The sequence below is a fragment of the Amblyomma americanum genome, chromosome 3 (genome assembly GCF_052857255.1).
Source record: "Amblyomma americanum isolate KBUSLIRL-KWMA chromosome 3, ASM5285725v1, whole genome shotgun sequence".
Lineage (NCBI taxonomy): Eukaryota > Metazoa > Arthropoda > Arachnida > Ixodida > Ixodidae > Amblyomma > Amblyomma americanum.
This window is the reverse complement of record NC_135499.1, coordinates 79,917,673-79,935,032: the sequence shown is the minus strand read 5'-3', so window position 1 is coordinate 79,935,032 and position 17,360 is coordinate 79,917,673. Positions and strand designations below refer to the sequence as shown.

General features: G+C 46.0%; 1 protein-coding gene across 1 annotated transcript in view; it reads left to right on the top strand.

Moving 5' to 3' along the window:
• Positions 1–558: 558 nt before the first annotated feature.
• The window catches only part of LOC144123101 (endothelin-converting enzyme 2-like), an 80,617-nt gene continuing 63,815 nt past the window's right edge, over positions 559–17,360 (top strand). The window contains exons 1-7 of the mRNA XM_077656006.1: positions 559–844; positions 4,178–4,237; positions 4,834–4,889; positions 6,941–7,039; positions 12,149–13,108; positions 14,309–14,342; positions 16,145–16,204. Of these exons, the coding sequence (XP_077512132.1) occupies positions 610–844; positions 4,178–4,237; positions 4,834–4,889; positions 6,941–7,039; positions 12,149–13,108; positions 14,309–14,342; positions 16,145–16,204 (1,504 nt within the window). The 5' untranslated portion in view covers positions 559–609. The remainder of the gene's footprint in view (positions 845–4,177; positions 4,238–4,833; positions 4,890–6,940; positions 7,040–12,148; positions 13,109–14,308; positions 14,343–16,144; positions 16,205–17,360) is intronic.

Sequence of the window (17,360 nt, the reverse complement as noted above, 5' to 3'; positions counted from 1 at the left end):
ACCGTAATAAAAAGTGTAACATTCCAGAATGCCTGCCCTGTCTTCAAATACAATATTAACATCTTTTGAAGCATGATTTCAGAGCAGATCACGTGTTTCATAATTTTCTGGTCACGCGTGTGAGCAAGTCAATTCTGTAACTAATGGAAAATGTTTGCTGCCGGATTTGTAGAAATGAAGACCTCTGTCACCTTCAATTCGTAAGGCATGGTGCCTGTGGAAAGCGGCTGAGCTAAAAGTATCAAGAAATGCTCTACAGAAACATGACTGGTGTTATTTTAATGTTACAAATTTATATGATTAATACGTGCTGAAGATCGCACCTCGATTAATCTATTAGAGGTGATATCCTATAGTCATGGAAGAATTGCTGCCAGCCTGGGATGCCATTGGATGCAAGTAGACCGCCCAGTGGAGGTTCAAACCGTCGATCTCCGGGTAAACTCTTCGCACTATCTTGATACCTGAGTTAGCTGCGCCCTCTCGATAATGATAGCACTGATGTGTTGTTAGGAAGCCGTCCTTTTCATGATTGTTTTCCGAAACACGTAGCTCCATTCTGTGGGGCACGTGCCGACGATAAACACAAGAGGAAGAAAATAGTCGACAATGAGGAAGAAGAAACTCAGCTTCCCTTCGGTGCATGCCGACATGCAAGCTACTGATGTCCTTCCCCGGGCATTCCGTCCTTCTGAAGGCGGGAACCCTCCTTCTCCTCCGCGACGACTGATCGTGCAACGACTGGGATTGAGAGGCTACTGCAGTCTGTGGGTGACGCTGGCCTGCTTAGCCTGCCTGGCACTCGGCTGTGTGCTCAGAGGAAGCCCTCCGACATGGAATCCCGGTAAGCTTACCCGGCAACCAAGCAATGATGGCTGAGTGTAAAGAGTTCTGCGAACAATAAGCAAGGTGGGGAGCACGTGAGAAAGCCAACACAAAAAGGCAAGCCACAGAACCAAACGCTAGTGTTGGAAGTCCGCTAAGCGAATTGATTGCTACTGCTATTTTCGATGAATTGGCTGCGGCTTGCTTCCCATCTTATTTGAGTAGCAACTTGTATAATTTCGAGAGCTGTAGGTTTTGCCTGCGCGCGCCTGATTATTGCTTCTTTTTACCTCGCATGACATACGATGCTAAGTAGGTGCGGTAGATTTAATTAGAAAACATTTAAAGCACCGCGGCTGTCTTCTGTTTTGGGGCTTTATTGTATTTTAGAGTAAAAGCAGTGAAAAAAAAATCCTAAAAGAGCGCGAAGGATGCGAAAGGACATGCATGATTTTTATTTTTTGTAACCTTTGACGCATTGTGCATGCTTTTATTTCTGCATTTGAAGTAGCTGTGCGGTAACCATTAATTGTGGTTGATTAGGGCGCGAGACGCAGGACAACTGGGAATGTGCGCACTTTTGTGAGGCTGTTAGCCACACTGAATCAGGCCTATATTTAGCTTCTCTGTGTGCTTTCTATAAATTCTCGGGAGGAGACAATTACAAGTGCGACAAAGTACGAAATTATTGTGTGTTGTGCTTGCTATTAACCTTATGCCCAGTACCTATATAGCAAGCAAATAAAGTCTCGGTTTGACTGTAAAAGAAGTTCTATTCAGAGTTAGCTATTTAAAATTATGCTTGAAATTCTCCCAACAGCTAGTAGCTAAGATGCAGGCACCGTGTAGGATCCCGTAGCGGTTTATGTAAACCCTTCCCAGAACTACGTAGAATACTAAGGAAATGGCCTCGTGGTAAAACAAATGGCTCACATTCGGCAGGTGGTGAGTTCCATCCCCTGCGTCGCCGGGAGCCCACCGGTTTTCTTACAGGTTCAACGTATATCCCGGCCTTATACCCTGGCCTTCTAGGATGAAATTCCTGGGGAAAGGGTATTTGGTCAACCTCACCTGCCCCTTACCTTGACGGACAATCTACCTTCGAGTGACCGAAATGTATGGCTTACGCGAAAAGTTCATTGTGACCATTTTCTTGCAAGGTGGGGTCAAAGACCCATTTTTCAGCAATGCACCCCAGAAAAACCGACCACCAAGTCAAGAGAAAACTTGTACCCAGTGTATCGCCGGTGGGTGCCTAATGGTAGCGGGGATCTAAACCGGCACCTGCCACATGCCAGGAGCATCCGAACTTTCACGCATTGCCTTTGACGCGTCTACGTAACTTTTGTTGTTGTTTTAACCCGACTCACTTCTGCAAAGCAAAGGTGCTTGCGGTTACAGTAAATCAAAAATTCCGCCCAATTTCTTAACTACGCTTCGATCTACGTTTACACAGTGTGCGGCCCCTGTGTAATCTTCTGTTGAAATGGTCAGCGATGCTGAGCCCCCTTTCGCATCGATGCATTTTACGCGGTAGCGTTAAAGGCCCCGTTCTCCAAAACATCAGGTGTGAGCATTGTAGGCGTCGGCGTAGTGAGCGAAAAATGACGAGCACGACTCTGGCAGGTGGTCCCGGGAGAGAAACCTAGGAGGCAGGTGGGCCACCTAGGTCACGTGACTTTACGGCGTCATCACAACCTAACCACAGGATAGAGAGCAAGCTGCCAATCGTTCCAGGCGGCAGTTATATTAATGATCGCTGGCTCGGGGAGAGCAACCTGGGGCGCACAACGCCCACCGATGAGAGCACCTGCTATAACATGGCTGTGGCGCATCGCTTAACTTCGGCACCACTGCGCCAGGAGGGGCATGACTCCCAGTGATCTGTGAATGCAAAGTAGAGAGTGACCTTCTGCACAGGGGAATAAACGCACTACGCGATCGGGTCATATCCTTTAGGCAGAGATTAATTGTCCCCTGCAATTTTTTTTCTTTTGCCGATACGTCCGCGCCGACGGATCGCTGTAGCCAGTTAGCGTTTAGTACCGACTACAGAAGGTGGTAAGGGGCGAAGACCAATAGAACCTAAAAAAAAGATGATCAAACCCGACGAGTCTTTCGCCTAGCCGTCATTATTCTAAATACATATATGCTGGAAGAAACGGTGCTAACAAACAGCAAATACTGGGCGGAGCACCTCGAGGACCTCGACAGCCCCTGGGATCACATAGTTTCCAAATATAACTAGAGGGAAAGCTGGCGGCGCTGCACTTTATCCACCATGGAGAGGTAGAGGAGCGCCTGGAAGACGAGGTTTCGTGTTTGGCTCGACTATTGTAGGCCATAAAATATCGATTCAGTCGTAACAATATGACCCTTCTCGCGGGAAACCTCATAAAATGCTGAGAAAACTTCCGTACCAGCGGAACACTCGCAATAACTTTATGAAAAAAGTGAAAAACGCACAAATAAATTAATTTCTTCTCAGCGCAGACGAAAGCCTCGAGGTGCAGCTCCTGATTTTGAGGAATAATCCACGTTTTCAGCCCAATACAAGCCAAGACAGATAAGAAACCTCGTCCTCCCGGCATTCCCGCAGAGTATATGGATCATTTTTATGGAGCTCGCATTGACGGTGGCGCCAGCTTTTCCTGTAGGTAATATTGAGAAACTCTAATCGTGGGACGACACGTGGATAGCAAATATGTTGATATAACGGGAGAAGAGCAGAAACATGAGGAGTACGGTGGTGAAATTCTCGACCCCTCTTAACTCCAGCAATACCGACAACGCTCGAAGAATTACTTCGAAAAGCGATAACCGCGAGCGGCAGGATATCCTGCTGACAACGTTTTAAGGACTTGCTACGTGGTGTTCCGGGCTTCCTTAAATATTTTCACTAGCCATATTCAGCGTATACACGGTGTAGCGGCCGCGTTGGAAAACTGCAAATGCGCACAAATAATTTTCATTCGTCCCAAGCTTTATGAAACGTAGTGGCTAGAAGCACTAAATAGAGCGCTGTGCATCGCTTTGACGGCTTTGACGCTTGTCCTAGCAGAAACGTGACGCTTTATTCAGCCATTACTGCAGAAGTAATACTGCTCCTACGGCATACGCCATGGCTCTAAACTGTACAATATTAAAGAGGGTCAGAGAGCAGCAGTATACTTTTGTACAAATTTGTAGACGCTTTCAAATGACCCACAAGACAGTACCTTTTCTTTGATTTTCTCTATTGAGACGTATAGTCTACGGCAGCAGTACTTGACGGAGCGAGACTAACGTCGAGAATTGTCCGCCGTTTTGTAATTCAGGCGATGCTCACAGCATGACACTCTTTCCGTTCCAGAGGCTGTTTTTCCGCACAAGTTGGATCTGTATCGCGAACAAGCCAACGCACCAACGCACGGTACGGATTTATGGTTGCCGACAACTGTTGCTCTAGTTCGGTTATCTTTGTATAACGCAGTGACGTGCAAGCTGTAGAGCGTGAGCCGTGCCGGTGTCATCGCATATGTAGGAACAATATTCTACGTTTACATTAACTGGACAGAAGTCGATTTACGTGCACTTTTTGAGGGGAAGTGAAAAACCTTCGAACATTGCTGAATAGAGAACTATAGTCACATTTTTCCTTATGAAAAGTCGTCCTTTCTCTCGAATAATCAACTAGACCCGCACTCTGTCGAGTTCATGTAAACGGCGTTACACTGGGACTATCAGCGAAGACCGCAGCTACTGTTTGAGTCAAGATTTTTGAAGTATGAAGATGGCTCTTGCTACACAGTAAGACAATTGGTAGCGAACGTCAGAACGCCAGTGTTTCATGTGTACAAATAAAGTGGTGAAATGATTTGCATTAGAGCGCTTTTTAACTTTTTAGAGTCAAGAGTAAATAGAAATTTGGAAGCTGAACACATATCATAGGCATGCCACTTTTTAGCATTAGACAGTGATTTCACAGCTCTTGATGATCCGCTTGCCAATGAATTATTTTCACTGCAGGATTTAGCCGGCAGTACGGCGCAGTGAAGAACACCACCGTAATCACCGACGTCATGGTAATGTGGCCACGACAATTGCACCTGAGCCTAGTCATAAAGCACAAAGGAAGGCTGGTAGAAAAGGGTTAGCATAAGCCAGTATTTAATAGGCCTGCCGCTTATCTTTCAGGGCAATCTGGCCACAGTGTATCGAAACTATAGCCGTAATCTCGCCTCACATAGGAAAACAAAACGACAGGCCATTTACTGGCTTAGATAAGCGAAGAAGATTGGCAAAAACAAACATAACAAAGCATTTTTCTGTCGCATGACACCTAACCACTGCTCAATTCTGGTTATATGTGTGCATTTCTACGGGGAACAGCCATTTTTCTTCAGTTCCTAGCCGTTGATTGCAACATTACATCCTTGTTTTGGAATATTTGGTACAGTAAAATAGGTTGTTACTCAAGTCTCATACAGACTCGAGAACTTGAGCGCTGATATGAGACGTCCTTGGAAACAATACTGAAGAACACTGAAGTTCTTCCCGCTTACGTAATTTTTTTTTCTGAGCCATTTTTTAAGCACACGCATGTACGAGGGCGTTTTTCCAATGCTTATCTGCTCTCCTAAATTTAAATGCACATCGTGCAATTTCTTGCACAAGTTAATGTTTCTTGTAAATGCTTTAAACTTCGAGCTATCTCAGCACTAAGCGACTTGGTAGCAGCATTTTTAGGAAACAGCTGTCTTCTTAGCTTGAAATGGTGTCATTCCACTCCCACAAACCCATACTACAATTTCCTCAAATAAAAAAAAACGGTTTATTGCATTCCTATGACAAAAACAAATTAACGGAGCTTGCCCTTGGCTAAAAAAAAAGTTTTCGTGTCGTGGCCGCCATCTTGAGTTTCTAAACGGTAGCAAAACCAAGTGTAGCAAAACAGCTCGTAAAAAAATGTCTTACGCATCACCATCAAATTTTATTTTGTGCGATAGCAGATATTACGCTTCCACACAGTCATTTTCAATTACTTTGTTTTGTACTCCTTTATTATAGAACTCAACTTGCAAAACTAAGAGACTTAGAGATTTTTATCAAGTGTCATTTTCTCTTTCAGATATCAGGAACCGTAAGCCTTGTCAGAAAAAAAAAATATTCTAAATTTGAGAAAAGTACCTTCCTGCGGCACATCCAGCCGTCAGTTGCATAGTGAGATGACGGGTAGTAAGCTCCGCAATACCGTTCAATTGCATTTATTACAAGAAGTTCATTTATAGAAGTTTTTTTAGGCAAGAAATTCATTTGCAAGTAAAGCACCGACGCCCTATTGCGGCGTTGCTGCGTGCCAGCTCTCCACTGCAGTTCACGCTGGAGCCGGCTGCAAACGAGATAAAAGCTGCACTGCTCGGTCCTTCAAGTTCATTCTACTATGTTGGGTTTGAAAGGTCAGCTGACGTTTTCATCCACGTTTCGGTACTTAAATCTGCTTGGGACTGTATTTACTCTGATTAAACACCTAGAAACAATGTAATTATGTTACCTTGTAACTTACTATGTTTAATATTGTTACTACGACTACCTCACTATGCAACTGACGGCGTAACATGCCGGAAAGTGCAACTTTTGCGAAATTTAGATTTTTTTCCGACACGACTTACGTTTCTTTATCACTGAAATATTTTTATTGGCTGCTTTGCCTTACGGACAACTTGCAAGTACTATAGGACTTACTGCTGTAACAACCCAAATTTTGATAAAAATTTCAGAACCGCGAAGTTTTGCATTTTTGTAATCTTCATAATAAAGCCCACCAAAATTCATTTCAGGTTATTTGTATGCAAGCGTAATGTCTTTCATTCGCGCAGAAAACTCAGAGTAACGTGTAAACTATTTTAATTTTTACGACTTCTTTTGTTAGACGATTTTAGTACCGCTTGAAAGTACAGACGGCGGCCTGAGCAAGAAGAATCCTTTTTTCGCTAAAACAATGCAGGGACAATATTTGTCAGAGCAATGCAATAAACCGTCATTTTCTTAAAAGGAAATCGGAGATGTTCGAGCACAAAGTCTGGGTGAGTTGGCGTGAGATGAACCGTTAATTAATGCTCCACATTTGTTGCAGAAGGTTCGAATGGACGCCGAGACAGAGCCATTCGCCATCACCACCGAGTCATCTGAGGCATTTCAACAAGCGTCAGATTCAACCTCCATGCCACATCAAGTAAGATATTGAGTATCACAATCAGCTCTAATAAGGAAGCTGAAATATTTTTTTCGAATTTGACGAAATAGAAGTTATCGAGGGTAGGATGCTTCTCAGTCAGGCAAGAAAAGTTCTTTTGCTCTTTCTTTTTGCGCCGGCTTTTTAAACTTACTCAGCTGTCCCAGGCCTTCATAGAGAGTGACTCAACATCCGTTGCCGCACAGCATGCACAGAGAGCGTGACCACGACCCACAACGTTCTGAACATTCAAAGACGTGACAATGTTAATGTTTTTTTTTTCTCTAGACACCTCTCTTGTGCAGCAAAACTTATACTGGTCTCATGGGCGGTTAGATTTCAGATTAGCGCTGCATCGGCCCACGCACTGTCGGCGGCATTGGTCTTGCTCCTTCGAAGAAGCCTGCGTGGATTGTAAATGTACTGCAGTCGTAATGACGTCACCGGCCTACCCCCCCCCCCCCCCCCTCCTACTGGCCGCTTTGTGCTGCGGAGAAGCCTGAACGCCATCGCGGCTTTATTTCGACCGTCATGTCACCGTTTGAATCCTTCTACAAATATTCTTCCCATGCTTCCCGAGCAAATTTCACGCATTCGGTACCTTTATACCTCGATCCCTCACTCACAGGGAGCATATCCACTGCTAATGCACTGCATTCAAGGGCAGGTAGTCGCAAAGATTCCAAAGAATTGTTCCTTGCGTCATTATGAAAAAAAAACTGAAAAATATGTTGCAACCCATGTATCCTTGCGTGACGATGAGAGAGGCGGTAGTGGGAGTCTAGAGTCCTTTCATATTTGCCGCCCTGGTGCACACTAAGAAAGTTATAAATGGTGTGATGCGTTTATTTTGTTGCCACTGTAGTAATAAAATTCCCGCTGGCAAAACTGGATTTAAAAAGGAATATCGTTTGCCATGAGCTCCACGCTTGTTCATCATCGTGATTCTAATTGAGCGCTCCTGGGGCCAGCAGACATCATATGCAGCCGCAGTGGCTCAGTGGTTACGGTGCTCGTATGCTGTTCCGAAAGACGCGGGAGTTATCCCGGCCGCGGTTTTCGTATTTTGATGGATGTGAATTGATAGAGGACCGTGTGCTGTGTCGAGGTCAGAGCACGTTGAAGAACCTTAGGCGTTCGAAATTATCCGATGCACTCCACTACGGCGTCTACCATAGCCTGAGTCGCCTTGGGGCGTTAAACCCATAAAGCTAAACCAAACCATCCAGCATGGAAGAAATTCGGGCGCATAAATGCCCGCGTACAAATATTTGTATACCCCACAGAACCTCGCGTAGAGCAAATTTAAGTGTCTCTTTAATTAGCGCGCTGCGCCACATTTACACATGCTGCCGCATTATTTATTTAGCTCACTATCTCTCTCTTTTTCATCTTCTGTTATTTGCCCAGCGCGGACACATGATGCGTTGCATTTTTGCTGCATCCAGAGTTGTTTGACGCACGTCCCCTGACATCCCGGGCGTGGGGTAAGCGTGCAGCGTGGGGCATGCGAGCATAGTAAAGAGAGATGGCTCTAGTGCCTTGACCGCGTGCACCAACCATTTCCTTCACATCGCGCACACGGAGCGAAGCGCTGTCCGAGCTTGGCGCATCACGCGACGTAGCATAAGCGTTGTGAATATTTTTAACGCGATAGCATAAAGGCTGCCAGGCGTCGTAGGCTTGTAAGTGAAAGGGGTCGGTGTAGATTGGCCACACAGGTGACAGCTAAATTATTGGTTGGTGGCGAGAGATTGCTCTCGAAGAGCAACCTGAGTCGCGCAAGCCCCACTGGTGGCAGCATCTACCGTCACAGGGCAGTCGCTCATCGCTTAACCGCTGCACCATTGCGCCCGAAGTAGCATGGGGACTCCCGGAGATCAGTGAATGTAAAGTCGAGAATCACTAATCCCGCATATGTGGGCATTAACCCAAAAACCTTATCGCGTCATACTCTTAAGGCGGAGCCTATGTGACCACCTCAATTTCTTAATTTTTGAAGAACATGCCAGGACATCAGCTCATGTGCAAGACACGGCCACTGCTTAGCGATTGCATATGAAATTGAAGAAATTTTTATCCAACCATTCGAGTAGAGTTATAAACCGAAAGCTGACTACGATATAGACGCGAGAAAATAATCAAGGTTCGCGGTTGTTACATGCGCCGAGATGATTTGACCTTTTTGTTGGAGATTTCACGGAATGATACACGATAGTCTGTAACGCACTACTCCGGCGGACCTTGTTACCTAGAAAGTAAAACAGACCACTTGTGCCTCAACTGCCGCAAGTAACCGCATATTCATGGGCCGTAAAATATTTTGAATGAGTACGAACGAAAGTGCTGTGGGCAGTATATTGAACTTTCCCGTTTGGGGTATTGTCGAGGTTGGCTCATGAAGAAACGAAATCTGCCCTGTTAGTCTCGCCGCTGCCTGCTCTTGAATTATTCGTCCAGGGTACCTGGCCAGCAGCGGAGGCTGCTTGCTTGTCACAAATGTTTTGCACACTAGGTCGGAAGGCGCCCTATCGTTATTTCTATTTCACGTCCAAGTGTTCATGCACTTGATAGAGACTACCGAAGCTGTCAGTGTCGCAGTATATTCGTTTTCAGGTAATTGGAATAACTGCTTCTTCGACACTAAGATAGCAGTGCACCATTCAAACCACAGGCGCACGGCATTACAAACTGATTGTTCCGATTTACGCACATATTTCGAGTCCCGGTAATCTATTGAAATTGTTGGTTAAAGGCCGTGAGATCGCGGTCTGGTTTTGAGGTGCACAGCGGAGAACTAACGTAAAATTTAAGACCAAAAGGATTTAAAGTAAGGTTAAAGGGAAATACCAAGCTAGCCCAGACTGCCACGCGATAGAAAATATGCCATTATCGCTCAAAGTTTTCATTAGTCAGATAATTAGGCAAAAGCGAAGAAAACCTAGTGCCACGACTGTAGAGCCGTGCCACAATGGCAGGTGACGTATTTATAAGCGTTTTCTAAAAGCGCTGTTTCGCCGTCAACAGGCAATCCCCGTCGAGATACGAGGAGTGCAACGAGGTTAGCGCAGCCATCGATGCGAAGATTAGCTTATTAAAACAGTCCAAGACAACGGAGAGGAAGGTTACACGCAAAAGGCGTTAGTCATCCGCTTCTACACGCCCGTAGGGTGGGAAAAGGCGGCGTCCTGCACCCGCCATCGACGTTTTATGTCCAAGAAAAAAAGGCGTTTTTCTGCCAAGGCGCCGTCCGGCTGGCGCAGCCCCGAGCCATTAGGAACCTTTAGCATTGAGTGCACCGCTAACGCTAAAGGCTTACCGCGTACCGCTCCCCGCCGCCGCGCACGTGCTGATTGGTTCCGACGTGGCAGGAGGGCACGCTGCTGACTGTTGTCAGGTGCGTGGCACCATCTGGCACCTTCGAGTTTATCTTAACATGCGGAGTAGGGGGCCCCTATAGGCGGTAATCGTTAGTGTAGCGGTACTGGCCATGCTAAAAGCATCTAGTGTCTATAGTTTTTTTCCTTCCTCGAACAGTATCTATTATGGGCTCGTCGCGGAAATTAGTATGCGGCGAGATAGGGCTGGTACACATTTTTTTTCCCGCTGCAAGGCGGAAGTATGCTTTCTGCTGTCGCCACTGCCAAAGTGGCTGCATCGTGAGTCGACTGCGTGACTATGCCTTTCCTGACTCATCATCTGACGCCCCAGGAGGAGTCCGCGCGCTAGTCAACTGAGGCTGGAGGTTGGTGTCCGATCAAACAATGGTTAGCCTACGAACATGCGATAATCTGCACCACAGCTTGCCATTTGATGAGCAATGTGCGGATGCGGTGGTGAATGAAATTCGCCAGAGCGCGACTGCTGCTCACATGCTTCTGAGGATCTCTGAGGAAGCTTACGTGTACACTACCCGTGAGCACACAACGTGCCGAAAGCCGCAAGTTCGCCTCATCGTCGCCGATGTATACATGCGTGAGACAGACAGACAGACAGACAGAAAATCTTTATTACTGCAAGTGAGTTTTACTACATACATGTGTGAGCGCGGCAACAGGCTCGCTTCTTTGCTTACTTCGCTTATTTGCTTTCGCACCCACAGCGCCTATTTCTACCGTACGTGTGCGTAGCCACCGTAGAAGTGATACGCAGTCGCACGCGATGCAGCGGAGAACACCTGCCCTTCATTGGGAGTGGGCAGAACTGAAGGGTTAAACGGCCTGCATTCGTACCTTGCCGCAGTGACTACTGAATTGTTGACTTTCGGTTTGCGGTTCCTGGACGCGTTTCTGGATTTCGGAAGTGGCGCCTCTGATTGTTCGGAAGGTTCTATTGCAAATGCGTCACAGAAATATGGTTACTACGCCCATACTCCGCACGCGGCTCAAATGCGTCAGGGTTTCGAGGCTTTCATTTGCTGTTTTCTCGATAACGCGCAGACTCTTTCCCGCGCAGAAAAGCGCCGGAATAGTCTCCGAAGAACAATCTCTCTGTTTTGCTTAAGTTGTTATTTCCATTTAGTGGTTCATTGAGAGATTAAGGCAAGTTTCCTAGTTGACGGGTGCCTTGAATGCCCCACTACTCGGGTGGAAAGAAAACCTATCGCCTGAAGACATTTGAAGGTTGTGTGGATCTGCGGTCCCATATGCAAAGCCTACTCCAAACTTGGATATGTACGTCTCTCTATGCGATATTTGTCACCTGAACTCTGGCATTTGAGCAAATTGATTTGTTTCCTGCAATCAGCTCGCGAACTAACCAAAAAGTTAAAAAGAAACTCCGAAGAGCTGATAATGCGGGCAACATGGTAACATTACTTTAACCCGCCGCGGTGTCTCAGTGGCTTTGGCGTTCAGGGGCTGGACGCAAGATGGCGAGTTCGGTTTTATCCGCGGCGGCCATATTTCGAGGGAGGCGAAATACAGAAACTCCGTGTGCTCTCCGATATCAGCACACGTCAGCGAACCCCAGGTGGTCTAAATTATTCGAAGACTGAGTCGCTTCGGGTTGTTAAAACACACTAATATAAATTAATATAAATTATTTACTCTCAGTGGCTACAAAAGGGCCTAACGCCAGAAGCCTGATATAACATTGCGCTTTTTGCAGGATGAGAGCTTCACAACTGTCTCAAGAGGAAGCGATTCGCCAACGCAGACCCCGTCCACTACCCTGACAGCAGGCTCGACGGATACTTCAAAGGAAAGCTCGCACCTGCCGGTGCTTGCCAATGACGGAACGTCTTCGAACGTCTTCAGCTCTATGTCGGCTCACAGAGAAAACGACGAAGCGCCTACACCTAATTCAGCACTTCCTGAGGACGTTACGTCAGCGACTGAGAGCGTCGGTGCAGTATTTACACCATTGCCAGACACAGATGACGGAAGAGCCCTCGCTCCCGCGCCAGAAGCAGAAGCGCGGAAAACTACCGAGACGACTGGCTCTGCAATGCCACTAAATGCAAGCACTCTGACACCCGTTTTAAGCGGACAACCATCGGGGCATAACCTCAGCATCAATATATCTGGAATTGAAGTCGTGGTGGTTGTGACAGTGATTGTGCAGCCTGAGATAAATGCGAGCACTAATTCTTCACAGAGTTCGAGCTCAATGAAACCAACGGCAAGTGTGGAATCAACTTCCAAAGGCGTAACCATGAAGACGTCGCCAAACGGGAACTTTACGAATGGTGCGAATATAACCGATATATTTACTGGTTCAGTTTCGTCATCGAGCCCAGGAAGTGCGAGTACAGTGCGAAGTATGAAAACATCCTCCCAAAGACCGTTCGAGGAAACATCTAGCAAGATATCGAGTGTCAACAAGACAACCTTGACGCCTACGTTGTCACAGATGACCCGCTCCACCGAACCAATCAGTAGGAATGTAACAGAAAGAGGATCTTCAATCCGGAGTTCCGTGACGAAGCCATTGACTTCTGACACGGAGGATTACAATTCCAGTTCGCTGTCGTCGACGAAAAACCCGCAGGCAAACACATCAATGTTCACTGTGGAGACAGATGGAGATTCTCTCAACTTCACGTCCGTTTCTAATGCCACCACGAAGGTGAGTATTGTGGCGTAGAATAGCTTGCGAAGATTTTTTCTTCTATTAAAGTAGTACTTGCTGTTGAGCGTGTTGTTTCATAATAAATTTGAATGGCGTAAAGCAACGAACACAGGAAGCTTTTTGTCAAAAACTTTTCGTTCACTTTTTCTTGCTGAAGCCATTTCTTATTTCGGTGTGTTTGATGCAGCAGTCAGCGCTTGTAATGTAATCTCTTGCGTAAAATAACTATTTTCTGCAAAGTCTTTGGAAATATTATTTTTTCTCAATAATTTCCTGCTTACTGGAACAAACCGTAGCACTAAATATTGCTACTGTGACATCCTGCGATGATAAAAAAACAAGTCACACCGTGAAGTAGGGACCGAGCCGGTCCCGAAATGTCGTGTTTTTCAAAAATGAACCTGGTTGGCGTCAGTCATCTTTCTACTAAATAATTTTCCCAACCCGACAGACTTCTGTCAAATCTTTTCTTTTAAGTTTCGATATGATGAGCGATTCAGAAATTTTATCCGTTATGCGCAATGCATAATACTTACTGCTCGAGAATTCTGCTCCCATTTGTGCCTTATAAAAAATTCATTCTATCCAAATTACGAATCAGGTAATTTCATGCAACGTAATTTCTATCAAGGCGGCAGACTGAACTTTCGTCAACTTAAATCAGAGTGGCGAGCTCTATAACGGCACTGTCGAAAAAAAATAAACTGTAGGGTGAAAACGGTTGGACGAAATAAGTAGAAAGAAACTTACACTTACCTATTAGGCCCGTAGGAAAGGGTGCGTTTTTTCGTTGGTCTCAGAGTTGGTTAACGAATCGCAGTAATCATTTTGGCAGCAGGGTCGTCTTCAGCGTTGAAAATTGTGGCTTTGTTAACCGAAGTGGCTGCCTTCTGCCCCCATTACACTAGCTTGCCGGATCTATTGACCTCATTTTTGCAGAGCGTTAAGAACATAGCGCGACGCTGGCATTCAGCTACCAAGTAGCGAACATTCTTGCAGCCTATCGCGCGAACGAACGTCACACAGGCGTGATACGAATGCCGTTGGGGCTACCTAGAGGGAGGCTGGACGGCTGTCATCTACAGTCGCGTTATGACGCTTTTCTACAATAATTGGAGGCAGTGTGTAAATTTCGTCCAATTGATGAGTCGAATACAGAAGTTAAATTCCCCCTTGCGTTGTGTCACTTTGTTTCAGGTTATTTCTACCAGCAGCGTCCCGAAAAACACAAGTAAGTTGTTTACGCAATACAGTGCTAAGCTTGACGTAAGAAAACGACGCGAACAGCCAATTTAGTAGTCGTTTATACTTCACACCAACCTCCCAGCTCGGCAGCAATTATTTTACGAATATTTAAAGCGTTTTGAATAACGCGGAAACCTTAATTGTCAGAAAGTGAACATAAAACGAACTTCCGTATGGCGCTATTGTTGTTACTTAAGTGTTTACAAATACTCATGTGATACGCTGGAAAATCAAAACACAGTGCCTGTCCTGCCATGTCCAGAGACGCTGTAGATATGGAAGCAAGGGCAAGTAGCACCGACGTGGAATAGTTGAGCGTTGCCATTCGAAGGCCTTCAAAAACTGGCAGTTTTAGAGCGAATTATTTAGACTTTGCGCGTTAGGCTCATACCGTGCTAGGCAATACCTTGCAATGTAGAACTCTCCAATCTTGAGTTATATCACCCCAGCGTCGAGTCGACTGGAGTTCAGCGCCTCATCGTGGAGCGGCGAGAGAAAGCATACGAGAAGACGGGCTCGCACACAGAGCGCATGCTGCTAGTAGCTAGGCCGTCCTGCTGACGCACCACATTCCGCGGACACTGTCAACACGATTTGGCCTATTTGGGAGTAAAAGTATTGTAAGCTGTCTTCTAGTGCACTCCTTTTTAGGGACAGGGTATGCTGCCAAAGCCCTATGGTAGATCACCATCTCTAAAAATACAGAATACTTATGCTGCCCAACAGAAACCAACATGCGAAACCCACTTCGAAACATGCAAATTTGTAATAGTTACGAAGATCCTAATGGAGGTTTCAGTATCTTCTACTTGCTGACCTCAAGACATCCGGTGCCGGGTTTAAAAGCTTGCTCCTACTGCTAAATGCATCATGTTGTTATGCTTTGCGGTGGGAATATGCCTCTGTTGCAGAGAGAAAGCATTCCGTGTATTTAATTTTAGACATCTACTTCGGCACACCAAAAGTATACAATACCCTAAAAGAGGGTGCTCTAGAGGGCACCTTACTTCCTTTTTGCTCCCGTAGAGGATAATTCATGTTTGGAGTGTTGACCATGACAATAATGGCAAAACTTGTAATGCCCTGCTAGACGTGATCTCCTTCAAAGGAAATCTTAGCGAATGTTCCAAAATATGCACATGCGAGCCTTGCTCCTGTGATAGGGTGTAAACAACTGCTCGTCTTGGCTGAGCCGCCTCCAGAGCACAAGTGTTTCACGAGAGGGAGCCAGATAGAGACCTAGGTACAGAGTGGTTTTGCGTCGATGTCGTTTAAAAGCATCGCACCTGTCCTTACAGCCAAAGCCGTGTTCTCATTGAGACCGATTGCTCAGTTCGCGTGTTTTGGGAAGGGGCACAGAATGTTATGATTAAAACGGTGGGTACTGACCCTGTGAAAAGTAAAGAAGCGTGATGTTTCAAACCTGTAAAATTTAAGCACCTGCGGTGACTATGACCTCCAGATTTCAATCCTCAAGTTCTATACTCGTCTCTCCATCGTACTGGGGCTCACACACCCTGGCTCATAACTACCTTTAAGGGCATAATGCAAACTGACAATGTTGAAATAAAAAAGTTAAGCATTTCAGAAAGAGGAAGGGGCTTCCATGGCTCTGCAGTAGACAGCAGGATGGCCGTGATGTCATAGGCCGTTCAAACTCGTGGTCTACTAACGAAGGGAATTAAAGGAACCTAATGTGCGTCATTTTCAAAGGTGTTGCTGAATGCAATGACAATAACGTCATAACAGAGCAGGATCGCTTATCCTGTGCTCGTTTTTGTGATTTAGCAAAGAGGCCCAGCGGTGGGGAACAAATCCTATGCAACACATCTTTCTGCAAGAGAGAAGGTAAGCTTTCGGAGAAGTTCTTGACATACCTTCAGCTTTAAACAAAAGAATTCGTCTCCCTCAGTGAGCCCTTCTCAAGATTGAATTCATGACGCCTAGAGCTTAAGAGAACGCAAAGATTAGAACAGAGCCTATACACACGGAAGCGACGCTATCTTCGAATGTCTTTTATTTGACCAAAACGCCGCGGGGCTCAGTGATTACGGCGCTCGGCTACTGAGCCAGAGTACCCGGGTTCGAACCTTACCGCGGCGGCCGCGTTTCGATGGAGGCGAAACGCAAAAGGCGCCATTGTGCTGTGCTGGGTCGCAGCACGTTAAAGTTTGCCAGATGGTCGAAATTATTCCGAAGCCCTCCACTACGGCACCTCTTCTTATTTCACTTCATCATTTATCCCTTCCTAACGGCGCGGGTCGCATGTCTACCGAGATATGTAAGACAGTTGCTGCGCCATTCGTTTTTCTCAAAAACAAAATAACTAATTCTCACTTGAAAGTGGCAACGAAATCAAGCAGACATGCATGTAGAAGATAAGAGACCGCTTTTACTGGTTGAAGAAGAGATGATCCGCTGACAAACTTATAGCATAGCGCGATATGGGATCCGCAACCGTGACCCTCTTCCGCGGGGTGCCACTGCGCGTGCGCAGATCGCCCAAAGGCGGCAGATTGCGCCACGTACCCGTCAGCTGCGCGCACTCCTGCCGCTTCGGGACCAATCAAGGCGTAGGCAGTCGTGCTCTGCTGAAGCGGATCACGTAAACGGATCATAGATCGCACTATGCTGCCACTATCTATTGTCTTCATTGGTCTCTTACGCAGATGGCCTCGAAAATGCCCCACACTGACCGCATTCCCAACCTTTCTATGACGCGTGTTTCTTGTAAGAGCGGTTTAGATGATTTACTGGGAATTTTCTTTCATGTGACCAGTACCAACTAGACGTAGTATACGCTTTAAGTAATCTTCTCCTTCTATCGCCCAAATTAGCTGCCATAGCTCCGAGCGTTGCAACTCTGAGATCGGAAAGTAATGATGCGGCTAGTGAGCTACGTCCAGTGAAAATTAAAGTTGTGTCTGCTGCTTAAAACTTTGTTTTGAGAGCGAATTCTCGAAGGCGAATCAAGAATTGAAGCTTTCTTCCGAGAATATACAAG